Below are 27,126 nucleotides of genomic sequence, written 5' to 3' on the forward strand. Positions count from 1 at the left end.
AGTAAGGTTTGAAAACCTCATTAGGGCAGCAGTGGCTCAGTTGGTTAATGCTGTAGCCTTACAGCACTGGGGTCCTGAGCTCAAATCCACCAAGGGCAACATCTCTAAGGCATTAGTATGTTCTCCCATTTTTGTGTGGGTTTTCTCCCACACACCAAAGACATATTGATAGTGAATTTATATTGTGAGAACCAATGAGGACATTTCACAATGATGTCTGTAAAGCTCTGTGGAAATTAGTGATGCTACATACTGTAGATGAGTAAAAGAAAAAAAGTTTAAAAAAATCATCACATGAGCAGCAAAGTTAATTTTCCATCTAAATGAATAGGAAACATTTTGGAGTAGATTTGTTTCAATTTCCTCTTCAGATAACTGAACCTAGCCTCAGAGGTTACCTGTCACTTGCTTATTATCAACAGTGAAGTGATCTATATGATCTGAAGCAGGGTTTTGCTCTAGTTAGCTGCTAGTAACCAATATATTAATCTTTTAGTTTATCACCTGAATAAGCTAAATACACTTCAGATAACTGAACCTAGCCTCAGGGGTTACCTGTCACTTGCTTATTATCCACAGTGAAGTGATCTATATGATCTGAAGCAGGGCTTTGCTCTAGTTTGCTGCTAGTAACCAATATATTAATCTTTTAGTTTATCACCTGAATAAGCTAAATACACTAAGCAGAATTTTTACGATATAATCTTTCAAACAATTAAATAGCTGAGTATTGAGAAATATCTAGCTTATAATGTGGGAGAATATTATATTGTTTTAATGACAACCATTTTAGCAGATCTCTGACTTGAGGAAAAATGCAAAAACACTCAGCAGATGAAATATAAAATGAGGTGGGATGTAATTGAAGTATCCCTTTGTAATCCTAATACGCCTACGCCTATGGGTATGCTTATGGCCTATCATCTACTAGTTATAAAAACAATTACTGTATCTAGGTGTGATTTTTGCTTTGTGAAAACTTAGAAATGTAGTGAATGATCTTTCAGCTGAAAAATTGCTACAATTATATATATTTTTTATTTTGCAGCATTAATAAAACAAATATATGATTTCTCTAGATGGATACCATTATTTCATTATCTACTATTTGCCTAGAAATTATTATGCCTTATTTTCTATACAGGTTTCATTGATTTAGGTAACAGTCTCTGTCTGAAAGGAACCGGCCTCTTGATTCATGTTGCCCGAACCTTGTCCAGCATGAATTAAAGCCTGGCAGCATGATTGCATAGGAATTGTGATCTGCGTTGAGCAGAACAAAAAGATCAGGCAAACCTATCATGAGATTCATCCTGCCTGAACAATGGGCAGCATGATTCAGATAGTGGCTGCACAATGGCAGCCTTGTACATTATGTGTTAAGGCAACTTTAGGCGGCCATATACACGGGTCTTGAAGAGTAAAATTGTTTGCAACGTTAGAGGTGATTTTTATATACTTTCAATAGCTGAATTCAGTAAAAATATAGAAAAAAATTCCATCAAGAACCTTTTTTCCCACAAACACTGACTCCTTAGGTTTATTCTTGCACCATACTTTGACCCCTTTGCATGACTTATGGTGGATGATTTTGGTGTCATTAGATTGCCACATCTTTTTTCACAGTTCAAATTAAATGATCTAGTCAGGGACTTGGACCTTCCTAAACATTCTGCAAAATATTTAGGCTCTAGACTAAAGAAAAAGTACCTGCTATCTCCTGGCACCTGTTTTTCATGGTACAGACGCAGAGAAAAGAATTTCTTTCCATACATTTGTCAATACGGTGCTCTCTAATGAATTGCACTGTTGTTCCTGGACTGATGGAAAAATGTAACATTGAGTACAATGTGAGCGAGTGGTGACTGACTGATTAATCTAAAAAAAGTATGAAAGCTGTGCTACTGCACAATGGCAGCAAGTATGCTTCAGTGCCTGTAGGGCATTTTGTGTACTTGAAGTAAAGCTATTTGAATTTAGACTACGTTTTCAACAATCATAACTACAAGGATCAAGGATGGTCAATATGTGATGATCTGAAAGTTCCATTGTTTATTAGGCAGCAAGGAGGATACACGAGGTACCCATGCTTTTTGTGTTAATGGGACAGCCGGGATAGGACTCATCACTGGAGCACCAAAAAGTTGGACAGCGAGAACATCTTTGCAACCTGGACTCAAGAATATAATTGAGGAAAATTTAGTTGATCCTGCAAAATTTTTCTTTCCACCACTCCACATTAAGCCAGGACTGATGAAGCAGCTTGTGAAAACTATACCGAAAGGAGAGGCTTAAGTATCTGTGTACCAAGATTCGGGACTGTCTGAAGCAAAACTGAAGAAAGGCATTTTTGTGAGTACGGATGTTTGGAAACTTATGAAGAACGTGTTCGAAACAAAAATGAAAGCTGTTGAGAAAAGAGCTTATGATTCTGTTAAAGAAGAAATTTCTAGGTAGCAACAAAGATCCAAAATTTAAGTCCAACGTGGAGAACATGCTGAAACGTTTCAAAGCCTTGGGTTGTCTGAGGAATTGATGTTACATTTTTTACATTCCGATTAGGACTACTTTCTTGAAAATGTTGGTGCTCATAGCGAGCAGCAAGTAAAAAGATTTCATCAGGATATCAGTAATATGGAAAGACGATACCAAGGTAGATGGAACATGAACATGATGGGGAACTAATGTTGGATGCTTCACAGAGTAGATCCGCAGGCCTTCTATAAGAAAAAAAGGTAGCAAGAGAAGCTTTGAAGAGAAAAGGAAAAGATGCAAGAATTAATTTCCAAAAAAGTTGCAGAATGAAAGTTAACACCTTTTTCTATATAATATTGTGCACATTTCTGACTACAATAAAAAAATGTTCATGTTCATCTCGCTTGTACGTAATTTCACTCACATTTTGTGCAAAATCCATACGTAATGATTAAAAATAAAAACGTTTTTAAATCAGGGCATAAGAAAACAATCAGTCATTGAATTTGAAACAATTTTTGTGAACCAAAATTTTGCATAGCTGTGATATTCTTTCATCGGAGAGAATCGGACCGATTATGCAAATGACACTTTGATCAAACTCTGGTCATAGTTTGATCAAAGTATGATCTCAGTGTGCTTTGATTCATCCAGATGAGAAGATAGGTAAAACAATTCTCTATTTTCTCCATTCTGTGAGGTCACAGAAATCGGATTGCACTCAGATTTCATCCGAGTGCAGTCTGATGTTTCCCACGCACTCATTGACTTGCATGGCAGCGTGCGATCCTAATATTGGATCAAACTAGGGCACGCAGTGATTTTTTTTTTGTCAGAGGAAAAAATAGGACTCGTGTGCAGCTCCATAGAGCAACAAGGGGCTGAGTGTGATCCTATGTTTTATTGGCTTGCACTCGGACAGCAAATATGCTCGTTTGCACCTGCCCTCTGGATAAGTTCTCACAATTAGTTTTTGGTGCGTTTTTGACCTTGCGTATTTTTGCTGCAGCAAAAAATCAGCATCTTACAGTTCCAGCAAAATGGATGTGAAGTATAGAAATCTCCTGCCCACCGGGCTTTTTTTATGCAGAATAAATTGCGGTGCGTGTTTGAAATCTGCACCATGTCAATTTGTCTTGTGCGTTTTAAGTGCAAATTTTTCCCATAAAATTGCATTAGATGCAGAAACACACTAAAACCCACACATGACTGAATCAATAAAGTTTTAGCAAAACCAAATACCAGGAAGCGTCAAAAACAAAGCAGTTTTATTTAAAACATGATATCTACAAGAGAGAAAAATTGTAGTGTTAAAAGCGCGATAAAAACGTACTCAAAAACGTAATAAAAAAAACGTAAGTAACCTTAATTTACCTGATAGATGCAGAAATGCTGCAGAAAATCAGCAACATCAAAATGCACCAAATATTCATCATGGGAACATAGCCTTAATTCTCAGAAAACATACCATACTTTGAAAGGCCGGCCAGCGACTATCTGTCTTAGATAACTAGTGTTCCTTATGTCCATTACGGCATTATTCTTGGTCCATGTGATGTTCTGCTTGTGTTTCCAGACCTATGTACACCAGTAATAATAAATAATTATAGTAGTAGTAAGGAGATGATGGAGTATAACCTTTGTTCCGTGCGGAAGGTGAGGCCAGTATATTATATAATCACTTTTTCTTTTTTCCAACAAATGTTTAGGACAAAGACCTAAGTGTGGACAGTGGAAAGCATTTTAACATGTTTGAAGTTTGTGCCTCACAACTCAGTCGCAGTTGTTCCCCCTCTGTTTCCTCAAGGAGCTCACATATATCTTCTCAAACCACAGAAGCGGCATGTAAGTAAAGAAGCGCATCAGCAGCAGATGATCACTGAGATCAGATATAGTGGTCACATACAATATTGTGCTATGTGGTATACCTTTCTACAGGCAAATTACTAGTGTCTGCTGTTAGATTACAGATATCCAAATCCGTACCCCATCTTAGCATTAGATATTATGGAAGGCAAGGTACAATCAATTAATATTAATGTTCTGTAATGAACATTGATGTTGTATAATCAGTATGGGTTACTGATATTCGTGCACAATAGTGGATAACTAGCAAAATCTTATCTGCATGAAAATCCAGTCATGATGGGGTTATTGCGAACTAAGTAAAGTGAGTTCTGTCGTTCTTAATAACAAATACTAACCAATTTTTGTAACAATAACCATTGCTGGCATGTGACTTTAATGCTAAGACCACAGAAAGAGTAGGGAATCTTAAAGAAGCACTCCTATGAGCCTTTTATTCTGCTTAACCTGGGCATATGTGTGTGTACTGTAGTGTCTGTGTCTTAATATACTCACCTTCTCCGCTGTCCAGCACTGTTCTGCTCCTCTTCTCAGTGATGTCACTGCTTGTCAGGCTCTCCAGCTCACACCACACTCTGCGTGACCCAGAAATGGCTTCTACAATGTAACCATATGGAGCTTCCAAATGAGGCAACATAGGTTACATTGAAAAAGAGACTTCCAGCTCACACATAGACCAGAGAGTGATCTGGAGAGTATGAATTGCTGCAACGTGACTCAGAAGAGGACTGGAACTGAGCTGGATACTGGAGAATACAACAGTAAGAGTATATATATATATATATATATATATATATACACACAGGTTATTCTCACAAAATTAGAATATCATCAAAAAGTTAATTTATTTCAGTACAAAAAGTGAAACTCATATATTATACTAGATGGCAGCCCGATTCTAAAGAATCGGGAGTCTAGAATCCATATATACTTTATTTATTCAAATGTAAGAATACAATTAATAAATAATAGTAAGAAAGAACAAAAATAATAGGCAGTATATGGAGAAAACACCAAACAAAAGTTCAAAATTGGTGTGAAAATGTCACTGAACCACTTCACAACTAAATATATATAGTTTTGGTAAATGGTATTATCATTTTTTTGACGAAATTCGGCAGGAGCTTGAAGAGCAACGTCACTGGGCCCGCCTCCACGCAGTAGAAACTTGCTGTGAGGTAAAAATTCAAAAATCACACCAAAATGGCGGGCGGAGTGTGTCACAGTACGGCACGTTTCTGATTGGTCGCTCGCAGCAGGCGGCAACCAATCAGACACTGGACACTGTTGACGTCACTTATCTCCGGACATTAGCTCCGGACATTAGCTCCGGACATTAGCTCCGGACATTATCTCCGCACATTAGCTTCGGACATTAGCTCCGGACATTAGCTCCGGACAAAGCCACGGAAGTTGGCACAAATTGCAGGAAGTAGTACTCTAGGCAATTAATCTCCGGACATTAGCTCCGGACATTAGCTCCGGACATTAGCTCCGGACAAAGCCACGAAAGTTGGCACAAATTGCAGGAAGTAGTATTCTAGGCAATTATATATTAGATAGAGTCATTACATTACATTACAGAGTGATCTATTTCCAGTGTTTATTTCTGTTAATGTTGATGATTATGGCTTACAGCCAATGAAAACCCAAAAGTCATTATCTCAGTAAATTAGAATACTTTATAACACCAGCTTGAAAAATTATTTTAAAATCCAAATACTGCATCAATGCGGAGTGGCATGGAGGCGATCAGCCTGTGGCACTGCTGAGGTGTTATGGAAGCCCAGGTTGCTCTGACAGCAGCCTTCAGCTCGTCTGCATTATTGGGTCTGGTGTCTCTCATCTTCCTCTTGACAATATCCCATAGATTCCCTATAGAATTAAGGTCTGGCGAGTTTGCTGGCCAATCAAGCACAATGATACTCTTGTTTTTAAACCAGGTATTGGTACTTTTGGCAGTGTGGACAGGTGCCAAGTCCTGCTGGAGAATGAAATTTCCATCTCCAAAAAGCTTGCTGGCAGAGGGTAGCATGAAGTGCTCTAAAATTTCCTGGTAGATGGCTGCGCTGACTTTGGTCTTGATAAAACACAGTTAACCTACACCAGCGCAAAACATGGCTTGGATTGTTTGCCTTTCCACTCTTCCTCCAGACTCTGGGACCTTGATTTAAAAATGAAATGCAAAATTTACTTTAATCTGAAAACAACACCTTGGACAACTGAGCAACAGTCCAGTTCTTTTTCTCCTTGGCCCAGGTAAGATGGTTCTGGCATTGTCGATTGGGCATGAGTGGCTTGACACAAGGAATGCGACACTTGTAGCCCATGTCCTGGATACATTGGTGTGTGGTGGCTCAAGCAGCAGTCCACTCTTTGTGAATTTCCCCCAAGTTTTTGAATGGCCTTTTCTTAACAATCCTTTCAAGGCTGCGGTTATCCCGGTTGCTTTTGCACCTTTTTCTACCATACTTTTTCCTTCCATTCAGCTTTCCATTAATATGCTTGCTTACATCACTCTGTGAACAGCCAGCTTCTTTAGCAATGACCTTTTGTGGCTTACCTTCTTTGTGGAGTGCATCACTGACTGCCTTCTGGACATCTGTCAAGTCAGCAGTCTTCCCCATGATTGTGGAGCCTACTGAAACAGACTAAGGGACCTTTTTTAAGTGCTTAGAAGCCTTTGCAGATGTTTTTTGTTAATTATTCTCATTTACTGAGATAACGAGTTTTGGATTCTCATTGGCTGTAAGCCATAATCATCAACATTAACAGAAATAAACTAAATATATCACTCTGTTTGTAATGACTTTATATAATATATGAGTTTCACTTTTTGTATTGAAGAACAGAAATAAATTAGCTTTTGATGATCTTCTAATTTTGTGAGCAGCACCTGTGTGTATATATTATATATTATTATATATTATTAACAAACTGACATTAACATATGCATAGGTTGGGAGAAAAAAAGTTCATGGTAGTTCATCCTGAAGTGACAGCATCATCCTGTAGAGTACCTAATTTGCATAATATTAGAACATATGGGGGAAGATACATTATACACTTTGACTGTCACTACATATTTCCAATACTGTATCTGTTACAGACTTAGCCTATGTTCACACATTGCGTTTTTTATGCCAAGTTTAAGCTGCATTTATGCTGTTTACAAAGAGTAGGTTTTTCTGCATTTTTGGTTGAATCTGATTCAACTTTATCAGGTATTGGCACCAAAAACGCTGCAAAACCTGATACCTGCATTTTTTAATTAGCGGTAGTTTTTTCAGCGTTTTTGGACTGGGGAAAAACAATGTAAAAATGCTAAAACAAGAGACACGCAGTCAGGGAAAAAACAAGTTGTGTGCATGATATTTCTGAAATCTTATTGACTTTGCTGGTACTGTGAAATGCAGCTGAAAATTTACATACAAAACCGCTGAAGCAAAAACACTGCAAAAAATAACTTTACTGTGTCCATATACATTAGATAGAAGTAGGTTGCCGGTTGACCAAAGATTGAACAAACAATCTTTGGTAAATGGTTGTTTCATTATATTGTAAAATTTTATTATGTTGTTAAATCTGGCTATACATGATTACTGAGACCAGGCAATGAGCGAAGAAGGATTGTTCTAAGTATATTCTCTCATTGATCAAATATCTTTTTGTCCGACTTTAGGCCAAAAAATTAAAACTCATGGCCGATTTAATTTTAGACAATGACTGTGACCAGTCAGCTAAAGCAATCATTCGCTGTTACATTTCAGCTAACAAACTTTCATTATGGTTGAAATTAGGCACCCTTATATAAAAATATTATCTAACAGCTAAAGTATTATTTGAACAGCTACATCTTCTAAGCAGACCTCAGGCATTAAGTCCTTTGGAAGAGTTTCGAGTATTCAGCAAGACGTTCCACTGCAGAGAATGAATCGTCCCACCCCAGTTCAGGTATGAATCTGTAACTGTTAGTTCCAATGAAGTAATATAAGGTTCTGAGTTACATAATGATGTATCTACATAGATTTACTTTTATGGTTTTTTTTGCCTTTATGAATAAGGGTTTAAGAACTTGTGTGCTAGTAAAATTATCATTGCTTAGTATGTTTCCTTGAAATTTAATTTGTTCTGCTCACTATTTCAACTAATTAATTTCAATATGATCAACTTTTTCTATGGCTTCATTTAATTTTCATATTTATAATATAATAATAATAATAATTTTTATTTATATAGCGCCAACATATTCCGCAGCGCTTTACAAATTATAGAGGGGACTTGTACAGACAATAGACATTACAGCATAACAGAAATACAGTTCAAAACAGATACCAGGAGGAGTGAGGGCCCTGCTCGCAAGCTTACAAACTATGGGGAAAAGGGGAGACACGAGAGGTGGATGGTAACAATTGCTTTAGTTATTCGGACCAGCTATATGGTAAGGCTCAGGTGTTCATGTAAAGCTGCATGAACCAGTATGTAGCAGTACAGACACAGAGGGCTAATACTGCATAAAATGTATGAGAACATGATGCGAGGAACCTTTTTTTTTTTTTTATTATAAATAGGCCACACAGGGATCGTTAGGTTAATGCATTGAGGCGGTAGGCCAGTCTGAACAAATGAGTTTTTAGGGTACGCTTAAAACTGTGGGGATTGGGGATGAATCGTATTAACCTAGGTAGTGCATTCCAAAAAATCGGCGCAGCACGTGTAAAGTCTTGGAGACGGGAGTGGGAGGTTCTGATTATTGAGGATGCTAACCTGAGGTCATTAGCGGAGCGGAGGGCACGGGTAGGGTGGTAGACTGAGACCAGGGAGGAGATGTAGGGTGGTGCTGAGCCATGGAGTGCTTTGTGGATGAGGGTAGTAGTTTTGTACTGGATTCTGGAGTGGATGGGTAGCCAGTATAATGACTGGCACAGGGTAGAGGCATCGGTGTAACGGTTGGTGAGGAATATGATCCTGGCTGCAGCATTCAGGACAGATTGGAGCGGGGAGAGTTTTGCAAGAGGGAGGCCGATTAGTAGAGAATTACAATAGTCCAGACGAGAATGAATAAGTGAAACAGTAAGAGTTTTTGCAGACTCGAAAGTAAGAAAAGGGCGAATTCTAGAAATGTTTTTGAGATGCAGGTAAGAAGAGCGAGCCAGTGATCGGATGTAGGGGGTGAATGAAAGGTCAGAATCAAGGATGACCCCAAGGCAGCGGGCATGTTGCTTTGGAGTAATGGTGGAACCGCACACGGAGATGGCAATGTCAGGCAAAGGTAGGTTAGTAGAGGGAGAGAACACGAGGAGTTCAGTTTTTGACAGGTTTAGTTTCAGATAGAGGGAGGACATGATGTTAGAGACAGCGGTAAGACAATCACTGGTGTTTTCTAAAAAGGTCGGTGTGATATCAGGAGAAGAAGTGTATAATTGGGTGTCGTCAGCATAGAGATGGTACTGGAAACCAAATCTACTATTTGACCAATATTATCCCATTTATTAACACAATATATCAGCAGCTACATGGAAGACAGAAATATAAAAAGAAAGAAAATTCTTAGGCAGGCTGTTAGACTACCAGCAGGAAGCAGTGATCTTTTGAGTTGGAATTTTCAGCTTTTTACTGTTTCGTCTCTTAACATTTGCAAGAGCTGGAACATTCTGTCTTCCATTTTCAACCAACATAGGCATAAACATGGGCACTCAGTAAAAAGATAATGGGAATGATTGATCAAAACCGGTGCTCACCAGCCTTGCTGGAGTTGAAGTGACCTACTGGAGTAGAAGAGACACTTAAAGAATTCTGCACCTTATCACAGTGGCCTGTGCCTGGGTGATGTAGCAGAAATGATGGAGTAGCATTTCTGGTGTTCAAAATTTGACAGGTGCACATAGCCATGCCCTGTTCCGTCTGGCTTCTCCATAGCTTGACCCATTTCGAGATTGAAACTGGCTTGAAAACGCCAAAAGTTGATGCAATTTTGCCCAACTATTGGTTTCGCTGAATTTTTTCAACTTTTCAAAGCTTTTCTGCCTCTTTTCCAGCATAAAACTATGATGAATCGCCAATTATGTTGTTATTTCTGTTGCTTATGGAAATATTCCAATATTGGCACAATGTGCATCTAAAGATACTATATCACCAACGATGAGGTGTTATTATATTATAGGATATAATCATGTATAGTTGACATCTGTAATTAGTGTAGGAAATTATCGAAAATTCAGTTGACTCATTTCCTAGTGAGATAAGAGCCAATCTTGTTGAATTTTATCCTTTGTTATACCCATTTTTTAAAGGATTTAGTAATACTACATATAATATTCAGATACTTATGAGATGAAATAGATGATGTCTGGAATCTTGAACCACCATTGATTTTAAGAATTACTGAAAAACCGACAAATCATCAAAGAAGCACTCTTCCCATCAAAGTATTTATCCTCTAAATATATTGCAATCATCATATCATTTAGCACTGTGACTGCAATAGAGGATAAATATTTTGATGGGAGGGCTTCTTTAATAATAACGACCCCTGGAAATAATTGTCAATGTTCTTAGAATGTGGTGTGTATCTATGATATATTAGATAATTTTCACTTGTTTACACTTTAAAGGGAACATGACAGCTGATGCGTGCTGCCTGATCCACAGGCAGCATGTCCCAGGCACTGGCTACATGATCTTATGCATATATGTTTAACTCTGAGACACTACAGAATTTCAATGAAAAATATAGTTTGATAACCACTGGGCAACAAGCCATGCGGGAGACTGGTTGGATAGTCATCTTCTCCCCTGGAGTGATAGGTCTTTCCCTGTACATACTCACAGAGAGCGACCTGTCAGTTACTGGTAGCGGGCGTGGAGAAGTGGCTGTCAGGTTCCCTTTAATCAGCAGTTTGTGCTTTTTACATACAGTCTCTTCATAAAAAATACGTTTTAGTTGTAACTACCTTACAACTATTATGTTTTGGAACATTTTATAAAGCAAGTACAGTAAAATTTAGACCTGATAACATACATACGGCTCATCCATGGTCTATTCATGAAGGCTCAGGTTATCATATTGTCTCACTGTTGTAGGCTTCGGTACCAGCTCCGCAATGTGATTTCCAACAACATTTGATACCAGAAAATCCACTGCAAAGTGACACAACTTCTATTACCCAGGTAGGTGACCGGCACCGAGAGGGCGACTGAACGCAGTACCATTCTGTGTGTGTCACTTGGAAACGCAAAACTCAATACACGCTTCATCTGAAGTGCTGAATCTTTTCTAAAATCACCAATAAAAACTATCATGTGATGAAATACATAGTAAAAGTTCAGATATGAGGAGTTCAGAAAGTAGTTGTCTCATTTAGAAAAGCTCATTTTCATATATCTTGTTATGGAATTAATTTTGAGATCATAGTGGGGCTTCTACTCTTCAGGATTCTCAGCACTAGGCCTCCTTCACACGTCCTGGTGATTCTGGTACTGGAAAAACCAGTGCTGATGAAATCTGTGTCCCATCCGTGTGTACGTATGTGACATTCGTTTGTCTGTGTGATATCCGTGTGCTGTCAGTGTGACACGTATGGAATGAATTGCAGCATAGAAATTAAAGAGTGTTATGTAGATGTTCAAAGATAGAGAGTGATGAGGAACATAGATAGATAGTCTATGCCTGGTGAAGAGACCTGAAGTCTCGAAAGCTTGCAATTTGTTACCATCTTTTCAGTTAGCCATTAAAAGGTATCAACCACTGAGGACTCTCAATTCTAAATATTTTTCTAACTACTGGCTAACACGGTACCAATATATATATCTCTTCATTATGATATATAATCAGTGCTTTGCATGTGTAGTTTTCTGTACTTGTATTTATTGAATAAATACTAAATTGGTGTAAGGTCCCTCTTATTTTTACTACCTAGCTGAGGGAAAGCAGACAGGTGAACGCTGATGTTTTTATTGTTGTAGGGAGACAATATTTATAAAGGTTCTCAGCCTATTAATAACAGCTCAGAGCTGTCTGCGTAGCGTTTACTTGTTATTAAAAAGGGGGAGCCCCAAAGAAAATGACGTGGAGTCCCCACTATTTTTAATAACCAGCAAATGATGAGCAGACAGCTGCAGACTGATCTTAATAGGCCGAGAAGGGGCAATGTATATTGGCCCCCTTGCAGGCTAATAACACCAGCCCTCAACCACCCCAGAAAAGGTGCATCTATAATTCTGGCAATTAGCCTTGGCTCTTCCCACTTGCCCTAGTGCATTGGCAAGTGGGGTAATCATTTTGGGGTTTATGTCAGCTGTGTAATGTCTGCTGACATCAAGCCTTGTGGTTAGTAATGGATAGGCGTCTGTCAGACACCCCCAATATTAACCCCATAGTCAAAAGTATTAGACACACAAACAGAGATAAGTACTTTAATTGTAAAAAACACTCCCCAACCCTCTTTTACACATTTATTACCATCCAAAAAAGTAATAATCCAAAGTGGTCTGCCGTATATCCATCCGATGTCTCACGATGATCCCCACCACTACATCCAGATACTGTGGTGAGTGGTGACATTAGTAATATGACCACTCAGCATGGCAGCCGGAATATAATGACAGTACTATGTGAATCCAGCTGCAGTGATGAGCGGTGACATAATTAAGGTTTCCGCAGGGCACAGGTGGCAGTTCACACAGTATCCTCTGTGTGAGCCGGCTATGTATGACGTGCGGTAACCTTACTGATGTCAACGCTCACCGCAGTGTACCAGTAGAACAAGAGAAACTCAAAATGAGCTTTACAATTTGTGTGTGTAGTAAAGGCTTTTTTTCTGCCAACTGTTCCATAAAGGCCACTCTGTAGAGTGTGTGGCTTATTGTGGTCCTATGGACAGATACTCCAGTCTCTGCTTAGGAAGTCTGCAGCTCTGCCAGGGTTCCATTTTAGTCTCTGTGCTGCCTCTCCGATTAATGCCTTTCTTGCTCAGGCTGGGAGTTTTGGTGGGTGGTCTTCTCTTGGCTGGGTTGTTGTAGTACCATGTTCTTTCCATTTGATCGAAATGGATTTGATGGTGCGCCACGGAATTATCAGAGATAGTTTTTTTTTTTTTAAGGCCCAACCCTTACTTGTTCTCCTCAACATCTTTGTCCCTGGCTTGTTTGGAGATCTCCTTGGTCTTCATGGCGTTCTTTTGTTAGGTGTGCCTCTTGCTTAATGATGTTGCAGCCTTTGTGGCCGTTCAGAAAAGATATGTATATACTAACAGGCCATGTGACACTTAGATTGCACACAGGTCTCAAAATCACTGGGATTACGGTGAATCATCCCACAGTTATTATATAATATGAAGTGACACTGGTCAAATTTAAAAAATTTGGTTTGGTCATTAAGGTTAAAATTGGCTCGATCACTAAGTGATTAATGCTGAACTTTATTTTGCTAAATGTAACTTTTTATGTTAAACAAGGTTGCAGCAAGAATGTTCCAGATCTATGACCAGTCTAAAATAATATGCAAATTTCCTCTTCAGAGAAAAAGAGGACTTAAACTCTATAGCGTCACCTGTGGAAGTAGCGATCCTACAAGTCACAATCAACCCTTTAACGAGTTGTGCAATATGACTTAGGATAAAAGCCAAATCAGTATCTTAATTCGCAGACACGGTGTTTCGGGCTGTTGTTCCTCATCAGTGCGAAGCATGAGAACTAATTTGGCTAGATGAGAGGCTCTGGACTGGGGTCTAAGGGGTAACGTTTCTCCTTATGGAGAGTGATATACCAGCTGGCTTGTCAAGGTAAGGAGGCTTATTCGCCGTGCAATGCTCCTCTGGGTAATATAATATGCAAATTGCCTCTTCAGAGGAAAAGAGGACTTAAACTCTATAGCGCCACCTGCACGGCAAATAAGCCTCCTTAAGCCAGAGCTGGTAAGTCACTCTCCATAAGGAGAAACGTTGATACTTAAACCCCAGTCCAGAGCCTCTCATCTAGCCAAATTAGTTCTCATGCTTCGCACTGATGAGGGCCAACAGCCCGAAACACCGTGTCTGTGAATTGAGATACTGATTTGGCTTTTATCCTAAGTCATATTGCACGACTCGTTAAAGGATTTGTAGGATCGCTACTTCCAACAGGTGGCGCTACACTGTGTGCAGAATTCTTATTCGAGTTGCATTTTGATCACATGATACTTTTTATACATGTTGTCCTACTCAAAGCTGTTCAGGCTTGAGAGCCAACTACCAATTAAGTAAATCAGGTGATGTGCATCTCTGTAATGAGGAGGAGTGTTGTCTAATGACATCAAAACCGTATATAAGGTGTGCTTAATTATTAGGCAACTTCCTTTCCTTTGGCAAAATGGGTCAGAAGAGAGATTTGACGGGCTCTGAAAAGTTCAAAATTGTGAGATGTCTTGCAGAGGGATGCAGCAGTCTTGAAATTGCCACACTTTTGAAGCGTGATCGCTGAACAATCAAGCATTTTATGGCAAATAGCCAACAAGGTAGCAAGAAGCATGTTGGGCAAAATAAGGCGCAAAATAACTGCCCATGAATTGAGGAAAATCATGCGTGATGTTGCCAAGATGCCATTTGCCACGAGTTTAGCATATTTCAGAGCTGCAATGTTACTGGAGTAACAAAAAGCACAAGATGTGCGATACTCAGGGACATGTCCAAGGTAAGGAAGGCTGAAAAACGACCACCTTTGAACCAGAAACATAAGATAAAACGTCAAGACTGGGCCACAAAATATCTTAAGACTGACTTTTCAAAGGTTTTATGGACTGATTAAATGAGAGTGACTCTGGATGGGCCAGAGGCTTGATAATTAAAGGGCAGAGTGCTCCTCTCCGACTCAGATGCCAGCAAGGTGGAGGTGGGGTACTAGTATGGGCTGGTATCATCAAAGATTAACTTGTGGGCCTTTTTGGGTTGAGGATGGCGTGAAGCTCAACTCCCAGAACTACTGCCAGTTTCTGGAAGACAACTTAAAGCAGTGGTACAGGAAGAAGTCGTATCATTCAAGAAAAACAAGATTTTCATGCAGGACAATGCTCCATCACATGCCTCCAACTACTCCACAGCGTGGCTGGCCAGTAAAGGTCTCAAAGAAGAAAAAATAATGACATGGTCCCCTTGTTCACCTGACCTGAACCCCATAGATAACCTGTGGTCCCTGATAAAATGTGATATCTACAGGGAGGGAAAACAGAACACCTCTCGGAACAGTGTCTGGGAGGCTGTGGTGGCTACTGCACGCAATGTTGATCGTAAACAGATCAAGCAACTGACAGAATCTATGGATGGAAAGCTGTTGAGTGTCATCGTAAAGAAAGATGGCTATATTGGTCACTAATTTTTTGGGGTTATGTTTTTGCAAGTCAGAAATGTTTATTTCTAAATTTTGTGCAGTTATATTGGTTTACCTGGTGAAAATAAACAAGTGAGATAGGAATATATTTGGTTTGTATTAAGTTGCCTAATTCTGCACAGTAATAGTTACCTGCACAAACAGATATCCTCCTAAGATAGCCAAATCTAAAAAAAAAAAACACTCCAACTTCCAAAGATATTAATCTTTGATATTTATGAGTCTTTTGGGTTGATTGAGAACATAGTTGTTGATCAATAATAAAAAATAATCCTCTAAAATACAACTTGCCTAATAATTCTGCACACAGTGTATAGAGTTTAAGTCCTCTTTTTTTCTGAAGAGGCAATATGCGTATTATATTTCCCAGAGGAGCATTGCACGGCGAATAAGCATCCTTACCTTGACAAGCCAGAGCTGGTATGTCACTCTCCATAAGGAGAAACGTTGTCCCTTACACCCTAGTCTAAAACAGGTAACCTATAAGAACAGAGTGTATTTATGTGCTCATGATGACCAATTGTCACACAGGAAATTTACTTTACATTCTTAGTTTTCTGCACATGGGATTTTCCAAACTTTAAAAAACCAGCTGGAACAGAGGAGACTGAACATCCAGGCCAATATAAGGTGGCAGCAGGAGGAGCTACAAAAGATCCAGGAGCAGCTGAGTATGGTTCAGGATCCTACTTTACAAGTGAGTGTCATGGCGCCACCATCCACATAGTATTATGGTAACCCTGATTCCAGAAGCACTACTAAAACTAAAATGTATTTAGACTTTTTTTTAATTTAATATAGACTGTAGAGTGATAATTGATAGCCATCCTAAAAACACTATAAAAAAATACTGCCAAACTCTGTGTTGATGCTGGAACACTCTTCAATTTAGCTCTGATTAAATTATAATTTTTTTTACTTTTCTGCCAGACTTCTTACCAACCTTAGAGTGACCCCCAGCAACAACACCTTAGATATGGCACTATACCTCCACTAAGTTCTTTACCTTCTCATTATTTTATGATATAGTAACTTTTCTGAATATCATTTTATTATTTGATACAAAAAATATAAAAATAAAAATGAACAACTAAAAAGAAAACCAAGTCAGAATTGCTGTTTTTTTTTTTTGTTAAACCCACTTTCTTAAAAAAAAAACCCGATCCCTGATGTTTTTAAATTTTAAATTTTTTTTTTCAAGCATCACTATCAAATATTATCACCACAATACTCCTAACATAAAAAACCTCCATAAATTTAGTAAGGCCATAATCGTCTCAATTCGCAGAATAAATGTAACATATTTTTACAGCATGGTGGAAGGTGCAAAAATTAAAATGCCAAAGCAACAATTGCAGAATTGCTGTTTTTTTCTCAAGCCCTCAGAAAGAGTTGTTAAAAATGAATCAATAACTTATATGCATTCCAAAATAGTGACATTGTAAATTACAACTCGTCCTGAAAAGCACAGCCTTCATATAGATATGTAAAAGTTACTGATTTTGGAATGTAATGATGAAAAAATTTATTAAATTATGTCCTTTAAGGTGTTGTAAAGGGTAAAAAACAAACAACATGCTTCATTTCTTCCAGTCGTAGCATTACCCTGTCTTTGGATTGGATTGTGTATGGATCTGAACTGAATTGGGCTGAGCTGTAAAACCACATACAGCCTGGTGTGTTGCTACTTTTAGAAAAAAAAATGCAATGATTTTTTTTTTATTCTGTAGAATCTTTTAAAGGAAATCTGTCACTAGGCTTATGCTAGGACATCTGAGAGTGGCATGATATAAAGGCAGAGATCATGATTCCAGAGATGTATCACTTTTGAATTATAAGATTTGTATAACCCGGCCCACACCACTGAATGACAGTTTTCTTGTACACTGTGCATAGGCAGAAAGCTGCCAAACAGTGATAGGGACGTTTTTAACCCCTTTCTGCCATTGGACGTAATATTCCATCCATGTGGGGTGGGCCTTAATTCCCAAGGACGGAATATTACGTCCAGCGCGATCGGCCGCGCTCACGGGGGGAGCGCGGCCGATCGCGGCCGGGTGTCAGCTGCTTATTGCAGCTGACATCAGGCACTATGTGCCAGGAGCGGTCACGGACCGCCCCCGGCACATTAACCCCCGGCACACCGCGATCAAAGATGATCGCGATGTGCCGGCGGTGCAGGGAAGCATCGCGCAGGGAGGGGGCTCCCTGCGGGCTTCCCTGAGCCCCCCGCAGCAACGCGATGTGATCGCGTTGCTCTGGGGGTCTCTTACCTCCCTCCCTGCAGCAAGTCCCGGATCCAAGATGGCCACGGATCCGGGTCCTGCAGGGAGGGAGGTGGCTTACCAAGTGCCTGCTCAGAGCAGGCACTTGGTAACGCTGCAGCGCTGTTTGACAGATCGGTGATCTGTCAGAGTGCTGTGCAAACTGGCAGATCACCGATCTGTATTGTCCCCCCCTGGGACAAAGTAAAAAAGTTTAAAAAATGTTTTCCAAGTGTGTAAAAAAAAAAAAAAAAATCCTAAATAATGAAAAAAAATATATATATATTATTCTCATAAATACATTTCTTTATCTAAATAAAAAAAAAACAATAAAAGTACACATATTTAGTATCGCCGCATCCGTAACAACCCGACCTATAAAGCTGTCCCACTAGTTAACCCCTTCAGTAAACACCGTAAGAAAAGAAAAAAAAATGAGGCAAAAAACAACGCTTTATTATCGTACCGCCGAACAAAAAGTGGAATAACACGCGATCAAAAAGACGGATATAAATAACCATGGTACCGCTGAAAGCGTCATCTTGTCCCGAAAAAAACAAGCCGCCATTCAGCAACATTATCAAAAAAATAAAAAAGTTATAGTCCTCAGAATAAAGCGATGCAAAAATAATTATTTTTTCTATAAAATAGTTTTTATCGTATAAAAGCGCCAAAACATAAAAAAAATGATATAAATGAGGTGTCGCTGTAATCGTACTGACCCGAAGAATAAAACTGCTTTATCAATTTTACCAAACACGGAACGGTATAAACGCCTCCCCCAAAAGAAATTCATGAATAGCTGGTTTTTGGTCATTCTGCCTCACAAAAATCGGAATAAAAAGCGATCAAAAAATGTCACGTGCCCGAAAATGTTACCAATAAAAACGTCAACTCGTCCCGCAAAAAACAAGACCTCATATGACTCTGTGGACTTAAATATGGAAAAATTATAGCTCTCAAAATGTGGTAACGCAAAAAATATTTTTTGCAATAAAAAGCGTCTTTCAGTGTGTGACGGCTGCCAATCATAAAAATCCGCTAAAAAACCCGCTATAAAAGTAAATCAAACCCCCCTTCATCACCCCCTTAGTTAGGGAAAAATTAAAAAATTAAAAAAATGTATTTATTTCCATTTTCCCATTAGGGTTAGGGCTAGGGTTAGGGCTAGGGCTAGGGTTAGGGCTAGGGTTAGGGTTAGGGCTAGGGTTAGGGCTAGGGCTAGGGCTAGGGCTAGGGTTAGGGTTAGGGCTAGGGCTAGGGTTAGGGTTAGGGCTAGGGTTAGGGTTAGGGTTAGGGCTGGGTTAGGGCTAGGGCTAGGGTTAGGGTTGGGGCTAGGGTTAGGGCTAGGGTTAGGGCTAGGGTTGGGGCTAGGGTTAGGGTTAAGGCTACAGTTAGGGTTGGGGCTAAAGTTAGGGTTAGGGTTTGGATTACATTTGCGGTTGGGATTAGGATTAGGGGTGTGTCTGGGTTAGAGGTGTGGTTAGGGTTACCGTTGGGATTAGGGTTAGGGGTGTGTTTGGATTAGGGTTTCAGTTATAATTGGGGGGTTTCCACTGTTTAGGCACATCAGGGGCTCTCCAAACGCGACATGGCGACCGATCTCAATTCCATCCAATTCTGCATTGAAAAAGTAAAACAGTGCTCCTTCCCTTCCGAGCTCTCCCGTGTGCCCAAACAGGAGTTTACCCCAACATATGGGGTATCAGCGTACTCAGGACAAATTGGACAACAACTTTTGGGGTCCAATTTCTCCTGTTACCCTTGGGAAAATACAAAACTGGGGGCTAAAAAATAATTTTTGTGGGAAAAAAAGAGATTTTTTATTTTCATGGCTCTGCGTTATAAACTGTAGTGAAACACTTGGGGGCTCAAAGTTCTCACAACACATCTAGATAAGTTCGTGGTGGGGTCCAGTTTCCAATATGGGGTCACTTGTGGGGGGTTTCTACTGTTTAGGTATATTAGGGGCTCTGCAAACGCAATGTGACGCCTGAAGACCATTCCATCTAAGTCTGCATTCCAAATGGCGTTCCTTCCCTTCTGAGCCCTCCCATGCGCCCAAACGCTGGTTCCCCCCCCACATATGGGGTATCAACGCACTCAGGACAAATTGGACAACAACTTTTGGGGTCCAATTTCTCCTTTTACCCTCGAGAAAATACAAAACTGGGGGCTAAAAAATAATTTTGAGGGGAATTTTTTTTTTTTATTTTCACGGCTCTGCGTTATAAACTGTAGTAAAATACTTGGGGGCTCAAAGTTCTCACAACACATCTAGATAAGTTCCATGGGGGGTCTAGTTTCCAATATGGGGTCACTTGTGGGGGGTTTCTACTGTTTAGGTACATTAGGGGCTCTGCAAACACAATGTGACGCCTGCAGACCATTCCATCTAAGTCTGTATTCCAAATGGCGCTCCTTCCCTTCCGAGCCCTCCCATGCGCCCAAACGCTGGTTCTCCCCCACATATAGGGTATCAGCGCACTCAGGACAAATTGCACAACAACTTTTGGGGTCCAATTTCTCCTGTTACCCTCGGGAAAATACAAAACTGGGGGCTAAATATAATTTTTGTGGGAAAAAATTTTTGTTTTATTTTTACGGCTCTGCATTATAAACTTCTGTGAAGCTCTTATTGGGTCAAAGTGCTCACCACACATCTAGATAAGTTCCTTAGGGGGTCTACTTTTCAAAATGGTGTCACTTGTGGGGGGTTTCAATGTTTAGTGGCTCTCCAAACGCAACATGGCGTCCCATCTCAATTCCTGTCAATTTGGGACAAATTGTACAACAATGTTTGGGGTCCATTTTCTCCCGTAACCCTTGGTAAAATAAAACAAATTGGAGCTGAAGTAAATTTTTTGTGAAAAAAAGTTAAATGTTCATTTTTATTTAAACATTCCAAAAATTCCTGTGAAGCACCTGAAGGGTTAATAAACTTCTTGAATGTGGTTTTGAGAACCTTGAGGGGTGCAGTTTTTAGAATGGTGTCACACTTGGGTATTTTCTATCGTATAGACCCCTCAAAATGACTTCAAATGAGATGTGGTCCCTAAAATAAAATGGTGTTGTAAAAATGAGAAATTGCTGGTCAACTTTTAACCCTTATAACTCCCTAACAAAAAAAAATGTTGGTTCCAAAATTGTGCTGATGTAAAGTAGACATGTGGGAAATGTTACTTATTAAGTATTTTGTGTGACATATCTCTGTGATTTAATTGCATAAAAATTCAAAGTTGGAAAATTGCAAAATTTTCAAAATTTTCGCCAAATTTCCATTTTTTTCACAAATAAACGCAGGTAATATCAAAGAAATTTTACCACTATCATGAAGTACAATATGTCACGAGAAAACATTGTCAGAATCACCGGGATCCGTTGAAGCGTTCCAGAGTTATAACCTCATAAAGGGACAGTGGTCAGAATTGTAAAAATTGGCCCGGTCATTAATGTGCAAACCATCCTTGGGGGTAAAGGGGTTAAACAGAGTTTATGAGTATGGAAGACTACATGGCAGCAGGTTTACTAGTCCTCTATTTATAATGTCCTTGTAATAAACCAGTAATTTTATGAAAACTGCAACACACAACCCAGTAAATGACACATAACTGGAATCAGGCTCTCTATGTCTACATCATTCTGCTTGCAGATTAGGGGCAAAAAACTGGTGAAAGATGTCCTTTAAAGAGGTGGTTGGTAGAGAGTCATTTTCCTCCTTAATCCTTATGTCTTTAATGCCATAATCTAAACTACTTTCGAATATACAGTGCTTGAATTAATAATTCCATATCCTTCCCTAACTACTCTTTTTAACTGCTTTTCTTTGTTGTTTTTTTACTACTTCCTTTTTTCATGATGCTTCATTTGAAATCTTGAGTCACTGTCCAGCCCCTACCTCTTTCCTATAATGAAGTGTCATCAGTGATGCTCATTTCAGGGACTGGGCTAGTCCTTGCTTTCTCACTGTAGGATGTGCACAATGACAGCGCGCTCTCTGTTGTTGGCTCAGATCAGCAGTAACAAACCGGCACCAGAGCACACTGTTAGTGTGCGTTGTCATTGTGCACAGTGCACATCGTATAGGCACTAGCTCAGACCCTGAAATGAGCGTCACTGATTACAATTCATTTGAGGGAGAGGCAAAGTGACAGCAGCCTCTGTGCCCTGACAATGCTTGGTTTGAGGATTCCAGCATGCACTAGGATAATAAAGCAGCATAAAATAAGAAAGTAGTAAAAAAATAGGAAAGCAGTTCAATAATATAGTTTCAATAGGATAGGGAATTTATATTAAAGTATACTAGAAATTAGTTTAGATTATGGCACTAAATAGATAGGAATTTAGGAGGAAAATTAGCTTTGTATGTCTGAACACTCCTTTAAAGTCAAAACAAAATTGCATTATGAAGGGGTTAAAGTTCCTATTGAATGACTTATGTATAGGGTTGATCCACCCCCCTAGTGTTCGAGTTTGGTTTGGTTCGTCGAATTGAGGCGTGTTCGACGAATGTTCATCGAACGTTCGACGAACACCGACGATCCCCATTGAAACCAATGGCAGGCAAACACAAACATATACAAACACATAGAAAACACATAGAAAACACCTTAAAAGGTGTCCAAAAGCTGACAAACTGCTCAGAAGATACAACAAACATGGATAAGTAACAAGCACATATAGTCATGCGAAAAGAAAAGAGGTGGAGGAGTAAAAGGAGGAGGAGACATAGATATAGGCATGTCATGCCCTTCTAAAATCATGAAAGGCTGGAGTAAAAATCTAAAATCACTCTGCCAACACCCAGACGTCGTGACAAATTTTTTTTAAAAATAAATATCTTTAGGTAGAATGGCGGGTCCATTCAGAACACTTTCCTTAGAAGACGTAGTGGTACCCCCGCTGGGAGTCGTGCCAAAAAAGGAACCCAATACATTCAGACTAATCCACCATTTATCATATCCAAAGGGCAGGTCAGCAAACGACAACATCGACGCGGAACCAAGTACAGTACTATATACTGTACCTCCTTTGACGAGGCAATCAGGCGGGTCAAGAAGTTGGGAAGCGGCACCCTAATAGCCAAAACAGACATTGAGGGGGCGTTCCGGTTACTACCTGTACCTCCGAATTGTGTCCGCCTATTGGGTTGCTTCTGTGAAGGAGCATACTACATAGATTACTGTTTGCCCATGGAGTGCTCCATATCCTGCTCACTATTTGAGGCGTTTAGTTGCTTCCTCGAATGGGTCGTCATGGACGTTTCTAAGGGGGCACATATTATCCATACATCGACGACTTCTTATGCCTGGGCCCAAAAGATTCTCCACAGTGTGAATACACGCGGTAGTCCACCTGTGAGAAAGAGAGAGCTGGAGGGAGAGCGGACACCCCAGAGCCGAGGGGTTAGATTGAGAAAGGAAGGAGGTGGTGTAGCTTGCTTCATGGGTGGGGTACTCTGCTGAGTAGCAGACACTGCTACTAGGCCCAAAGTATTGCCTGGGCTAGATGCAGTTAAAAATTAGTAATTAGATAAACAGGCGGTGTAGCTTGCTTCATGGGTGGGGTACTCTGCTGAGTAGCAGAAACTGCTACTAGGCCCAAAGTATTGCCTGGGCTAGTTGCAGTTAAAAATTAGTACTTAGATAGACAGGCGGTGCAGCTTGCTTCATGGGTGGGGTACTCTGCTGACTAGCAGACACTGAAGCTTTGGAGCAGACCTCTGAATCCCAGGCCATAGTATGAGTAAACAGCTCTGCAGACTCAATCATCTGTGTTACCCCAAGCCATAATGTATGTAGTTTCGAAAAGTTAAAAGGGAGGGGAGCGACCCCACCCACCTGGAATCGATGATGCCAACGTCATGTAAAACACAGCAAGGGGACTGTAAAAAGAGTCTCCATTTTTTCCAAACATTGGGTCACAGACACCACTTAAGTGGCATCAGTTTCCCCAGAGTTTCTTAAAATGATTGGTGAGTTGATTTTCAAAAATCATCAAGCTTTTAGTCTCCCCAGGATGACACAGGGGTAGAACAGTCCTTGTGGATGCAGGATTTGTTCATCTTGATGAATGTTAGTGGACCGCCCTCAGACACAGGGCCACAGGTTCTCGGTACCGGTCCTCTCTGTCTCGGTGCTGGGGTTGTCACGGTGGCTGGACCCGGTCCGTGACCCTGCTAAGGGGCGTCCAATCAAAGGGTTGATGATAGTCTGTCAAGGGTTCGTGACGCCACCTGTGGTATTCGGTTAGGGTGACCGACGCTGCTTAGGGGTCCGCTGGGGTGATGGAATGGCAGCTAGATGGTATACCTTCCCACAGGTGAAGTGTGTCCCCAGGGCTTCCCAGTAGTGTAGGTGGCGATGGTGTGAGGCGCAGTTAATAACGAGGACACAGGGTTGCAGTCTCTTTACCTTTTACTGAAGACTTCGGGATCCTCAATCCAGAGCACTGTTAACAGGGCTGTCTGAGACCGGCCAGTCCGAAGGCACATCCAGAGTTCCCTTTGCAGGTAGAAATTAGTGCCTACCACTAGAGCCTGTGTGTTGTAGTTCTTCCCTGCTGAGCATTCGGGATAGTCCTCACAACTTCTGTTCTCGTTCTTTCTTTTTCTCTCTCTCTCTCCGTCCCCCAAGATTATCTGGATAGGACGCACCCGTTTGACGGGAAGGCCCAGAGCTATTCTGGGACCCTAGAGACGCCCCTCTCCACGCTTGCCCCCTATGTCTGCTTAGGTGATGTATGGTAGACAACCAACCTATAGTTAACTGTCCTGCAGTATTTGAAGTAAGGCATAGAGTCAGTTACTTCCTCGGTGTTCCGGTCACCGGCTACGCTCCTCAGTAGGAAGTTGCCGTTCTCGAGGCACGACTCCTACTGGCTCTCCTTTGTGCTTGATCTCGTTTCTCACTTTCCACAATATCCTTCTCTTCGTGTCCTTTCTTAGGATACCGCCGCAAGGTAGTGCAGGCGCGGTTACATTGCTTTCTATTCGTTCTGCTAGGCCCCTGTCAGGAACCCACCCCTGACAGGTCCTCCCTGGAGCTCTCCCAGGCTGCGTTCTGTTCTAACTTCCTATCCGACCCCCAGTTTTACCAGTGTGAAGAGTGGCCTAATACATAGTGCCTTTTGCTCCCCCTAGTGGCTGGAGTGTGAAGTGTAATGTGTGCTGTGATACCTGGTCAGGTGAACTCCTTTAGTGTAGTCAGAAATAACATCACTCCCCTTAGCGGCAGAGCGACATTACTGCAACGACCAGGACTCTGGGGCGCTGCATTAGTCTGTCTACATTCTCACTGGACAGCCGCGTGCGCTTATCTGTCAGCACACTACCAGCAGCGCTGAACACACATTCAGAGAGAAAGCTGGCTGGGGGGCACAACAAGATCTCCAAGGCGTGAGTGGTGAGCTCAGGCCAATTTTCCAGATTGGAAGCCCAAAATGAGCAAGGGTCCAGTTCCACAGTCATGGCATCGATGCTAACTTGGAGATACTCCTGTACTATCCTCTTTAGGCATTCGCTGTGCGTCATACTTCTTGTCTCCTGTGGCCTTGCAAAGGATGGTCTAAAAAATTCTTGAAACGATTGGAAAAAATTGCAGTTACCACCAGATACGATGTTATTGTTACGGTTTGAGTGATGACTCGACAGTCCCACGGTTGGCAAGTTAGAACTCAGAGATTCACTATGTGCACCACTGGTGTTTTGTGGAAAAGCAGATGTAAGATTCTGTAACAGTCTCTGCTGATACTCCTGCATGCGTGAATCACTTTCTATGGCAGGAATTATTTAGCCAAATTTACTTTTGTACCAGGGATCTAAGAGTGTGGCAACCCAGTAGTCAGCATTACTTCGGATTCTGGCAATCCGAGGGTCATGTTGCAGGTAGTGCAGCAAGAAGGCACTCATGTGTCTTGCGCATCCAGGAGGACCAAGTCCTTGTTGCCTTGGTGGCGGTGAGAATCATGCTTCCTTCCTCTGCCCTCTCCCCCCCACCTCGCACAACAGAAATTTGATCAAGGTCTCCCTCTTCTGACGAGTCTTCCATGCCCTGCGCCAGTTCATCCTCCACTTCTTCCTCGGCTTCTGCACCTTCCTGAACAGTTTGGCTGCTACCATGCGCCCTCGGTAATCCCTCTCCTCCACCCTCCAATGCCAGCCGCCTTGGTGCTGCCGACCTTCTGGACCTTGGAGATATTATCCCTTCCACATACGACTCCTCCTGTTCCTCCTCCTCCTCTTGTCTCACCACCTGACTCCGAATACTGCTTAAGGTGTGCTCCAGCATGTAAATGACCGGAATAGTCATGCTGATAATGGCATCATCAGCACTAAACATCTTCATCGCTATTTCAAATCTGCAGAAGGGTGCATAGGTCCCTGATCTGAGACGACTCCTGCAGTGTGATTTGCCCCACCTCTGGATCTCGTTGGCCCAGGCTATACGTCATAACGTATTGCACCAGGGCTCGTTGGTGCTGCCACAGTCACTGCAGCATGTGCAGAGTTGAATTCCACCATGTGGGCACATCGCATTTCAGCCGGTGAACTGGCAGGCCCGAAACTTCTGTAGAGATGTAAGTCGTTGAGCTGCGGGATGCGAACGGCGGAAGTGAGCACACAGTGACTGTGCCCTCTGCAGAAGCCCATCTAGTCCGGGATAGTGGGATAATAATTGCTGGACAACCAGGTTCGAAACGTGAGCCATACAAGGCACGTCTGTGACATTGTCCCGGCAAAGGGCCTCACCTAGATTTGCAGCATTGTGACACATGGCCTTCCCTGGCTGCAGGGTCAGTGGAGACAACCTTTGATGGAACTCAGTCTCCAGAGCTGACCACAACTCCTCAGCTGTGTGACTCACATTTCCCAGACATTTCAAGGTAAACACCGCCTGATGCCGTTGAGCCCTGGTGACAGCATACTAATGAGGTATGCAGGATTCCTTCTGCGCAGTTAGAACGCGGGTGGCATTACCAGACAGGCTTTGGGTGCAGGTGGAGGACTGAGAGGAGGTTGAGGAGGCAGAAGCAGTGGAGGAACTTATAGATACAGAGGATCGACGTGCAACTCGTGGGAACGGCAAGACTTGGACAGCAGCCCCTTCTCCTGCTGTCACCATAGTTACCCAGTGCCCAGTCACCGACATGTAACGCCCCT

General features: G+C 41.2%; 1 protein-coding gene across 1 annotated transcript in view; it reads left to right on the forward strand.

Moving 5' to 3' along the window:
- Window positions 1-27,126, forward strand: part of NPAS2 (neuronal PAS domain protein 2) — a 154,524-nt gene that overhangs the window by 111,161 nt on the left and 16,237 nt on the right. Inside the window, exons 13-16 of the mRNA XM_069757586.1 lie at window positions 4,185-4,320; window positions 8,192-8,295; window positions 11,425-11,511; window positions 16,256-16,399. Of these exons, the coding sequence (XP_069613687.1) occupies window positions 4,185-4,320; window positions 8,192-8,295; window positions 11,425-11,511; window positions 16,256-16,399 (471 nt within the window). The remainder of the gene's footprint in view (window positions 1-4,184; window positions 4,321-8,191; window positions 8,296-11,424; window positions 11,512-16,255; window positions 16,400-27,126) is intronic.

Source organism: Ranitomeya imitator, chromosome 3 (assembly GCF_032444005.1).
Source record: "Ranitomeya imitator isolate aRanImi1 chromosome 3, aRanImi1.pri, whole genome shotgun sequence".
Taxonomy (NCBI): Eukaryota; Metazoa; Chordata; class Amphibia; order Anura; family Dendrobatidae; genus Ranitomeya; species Ranitomeya imitator.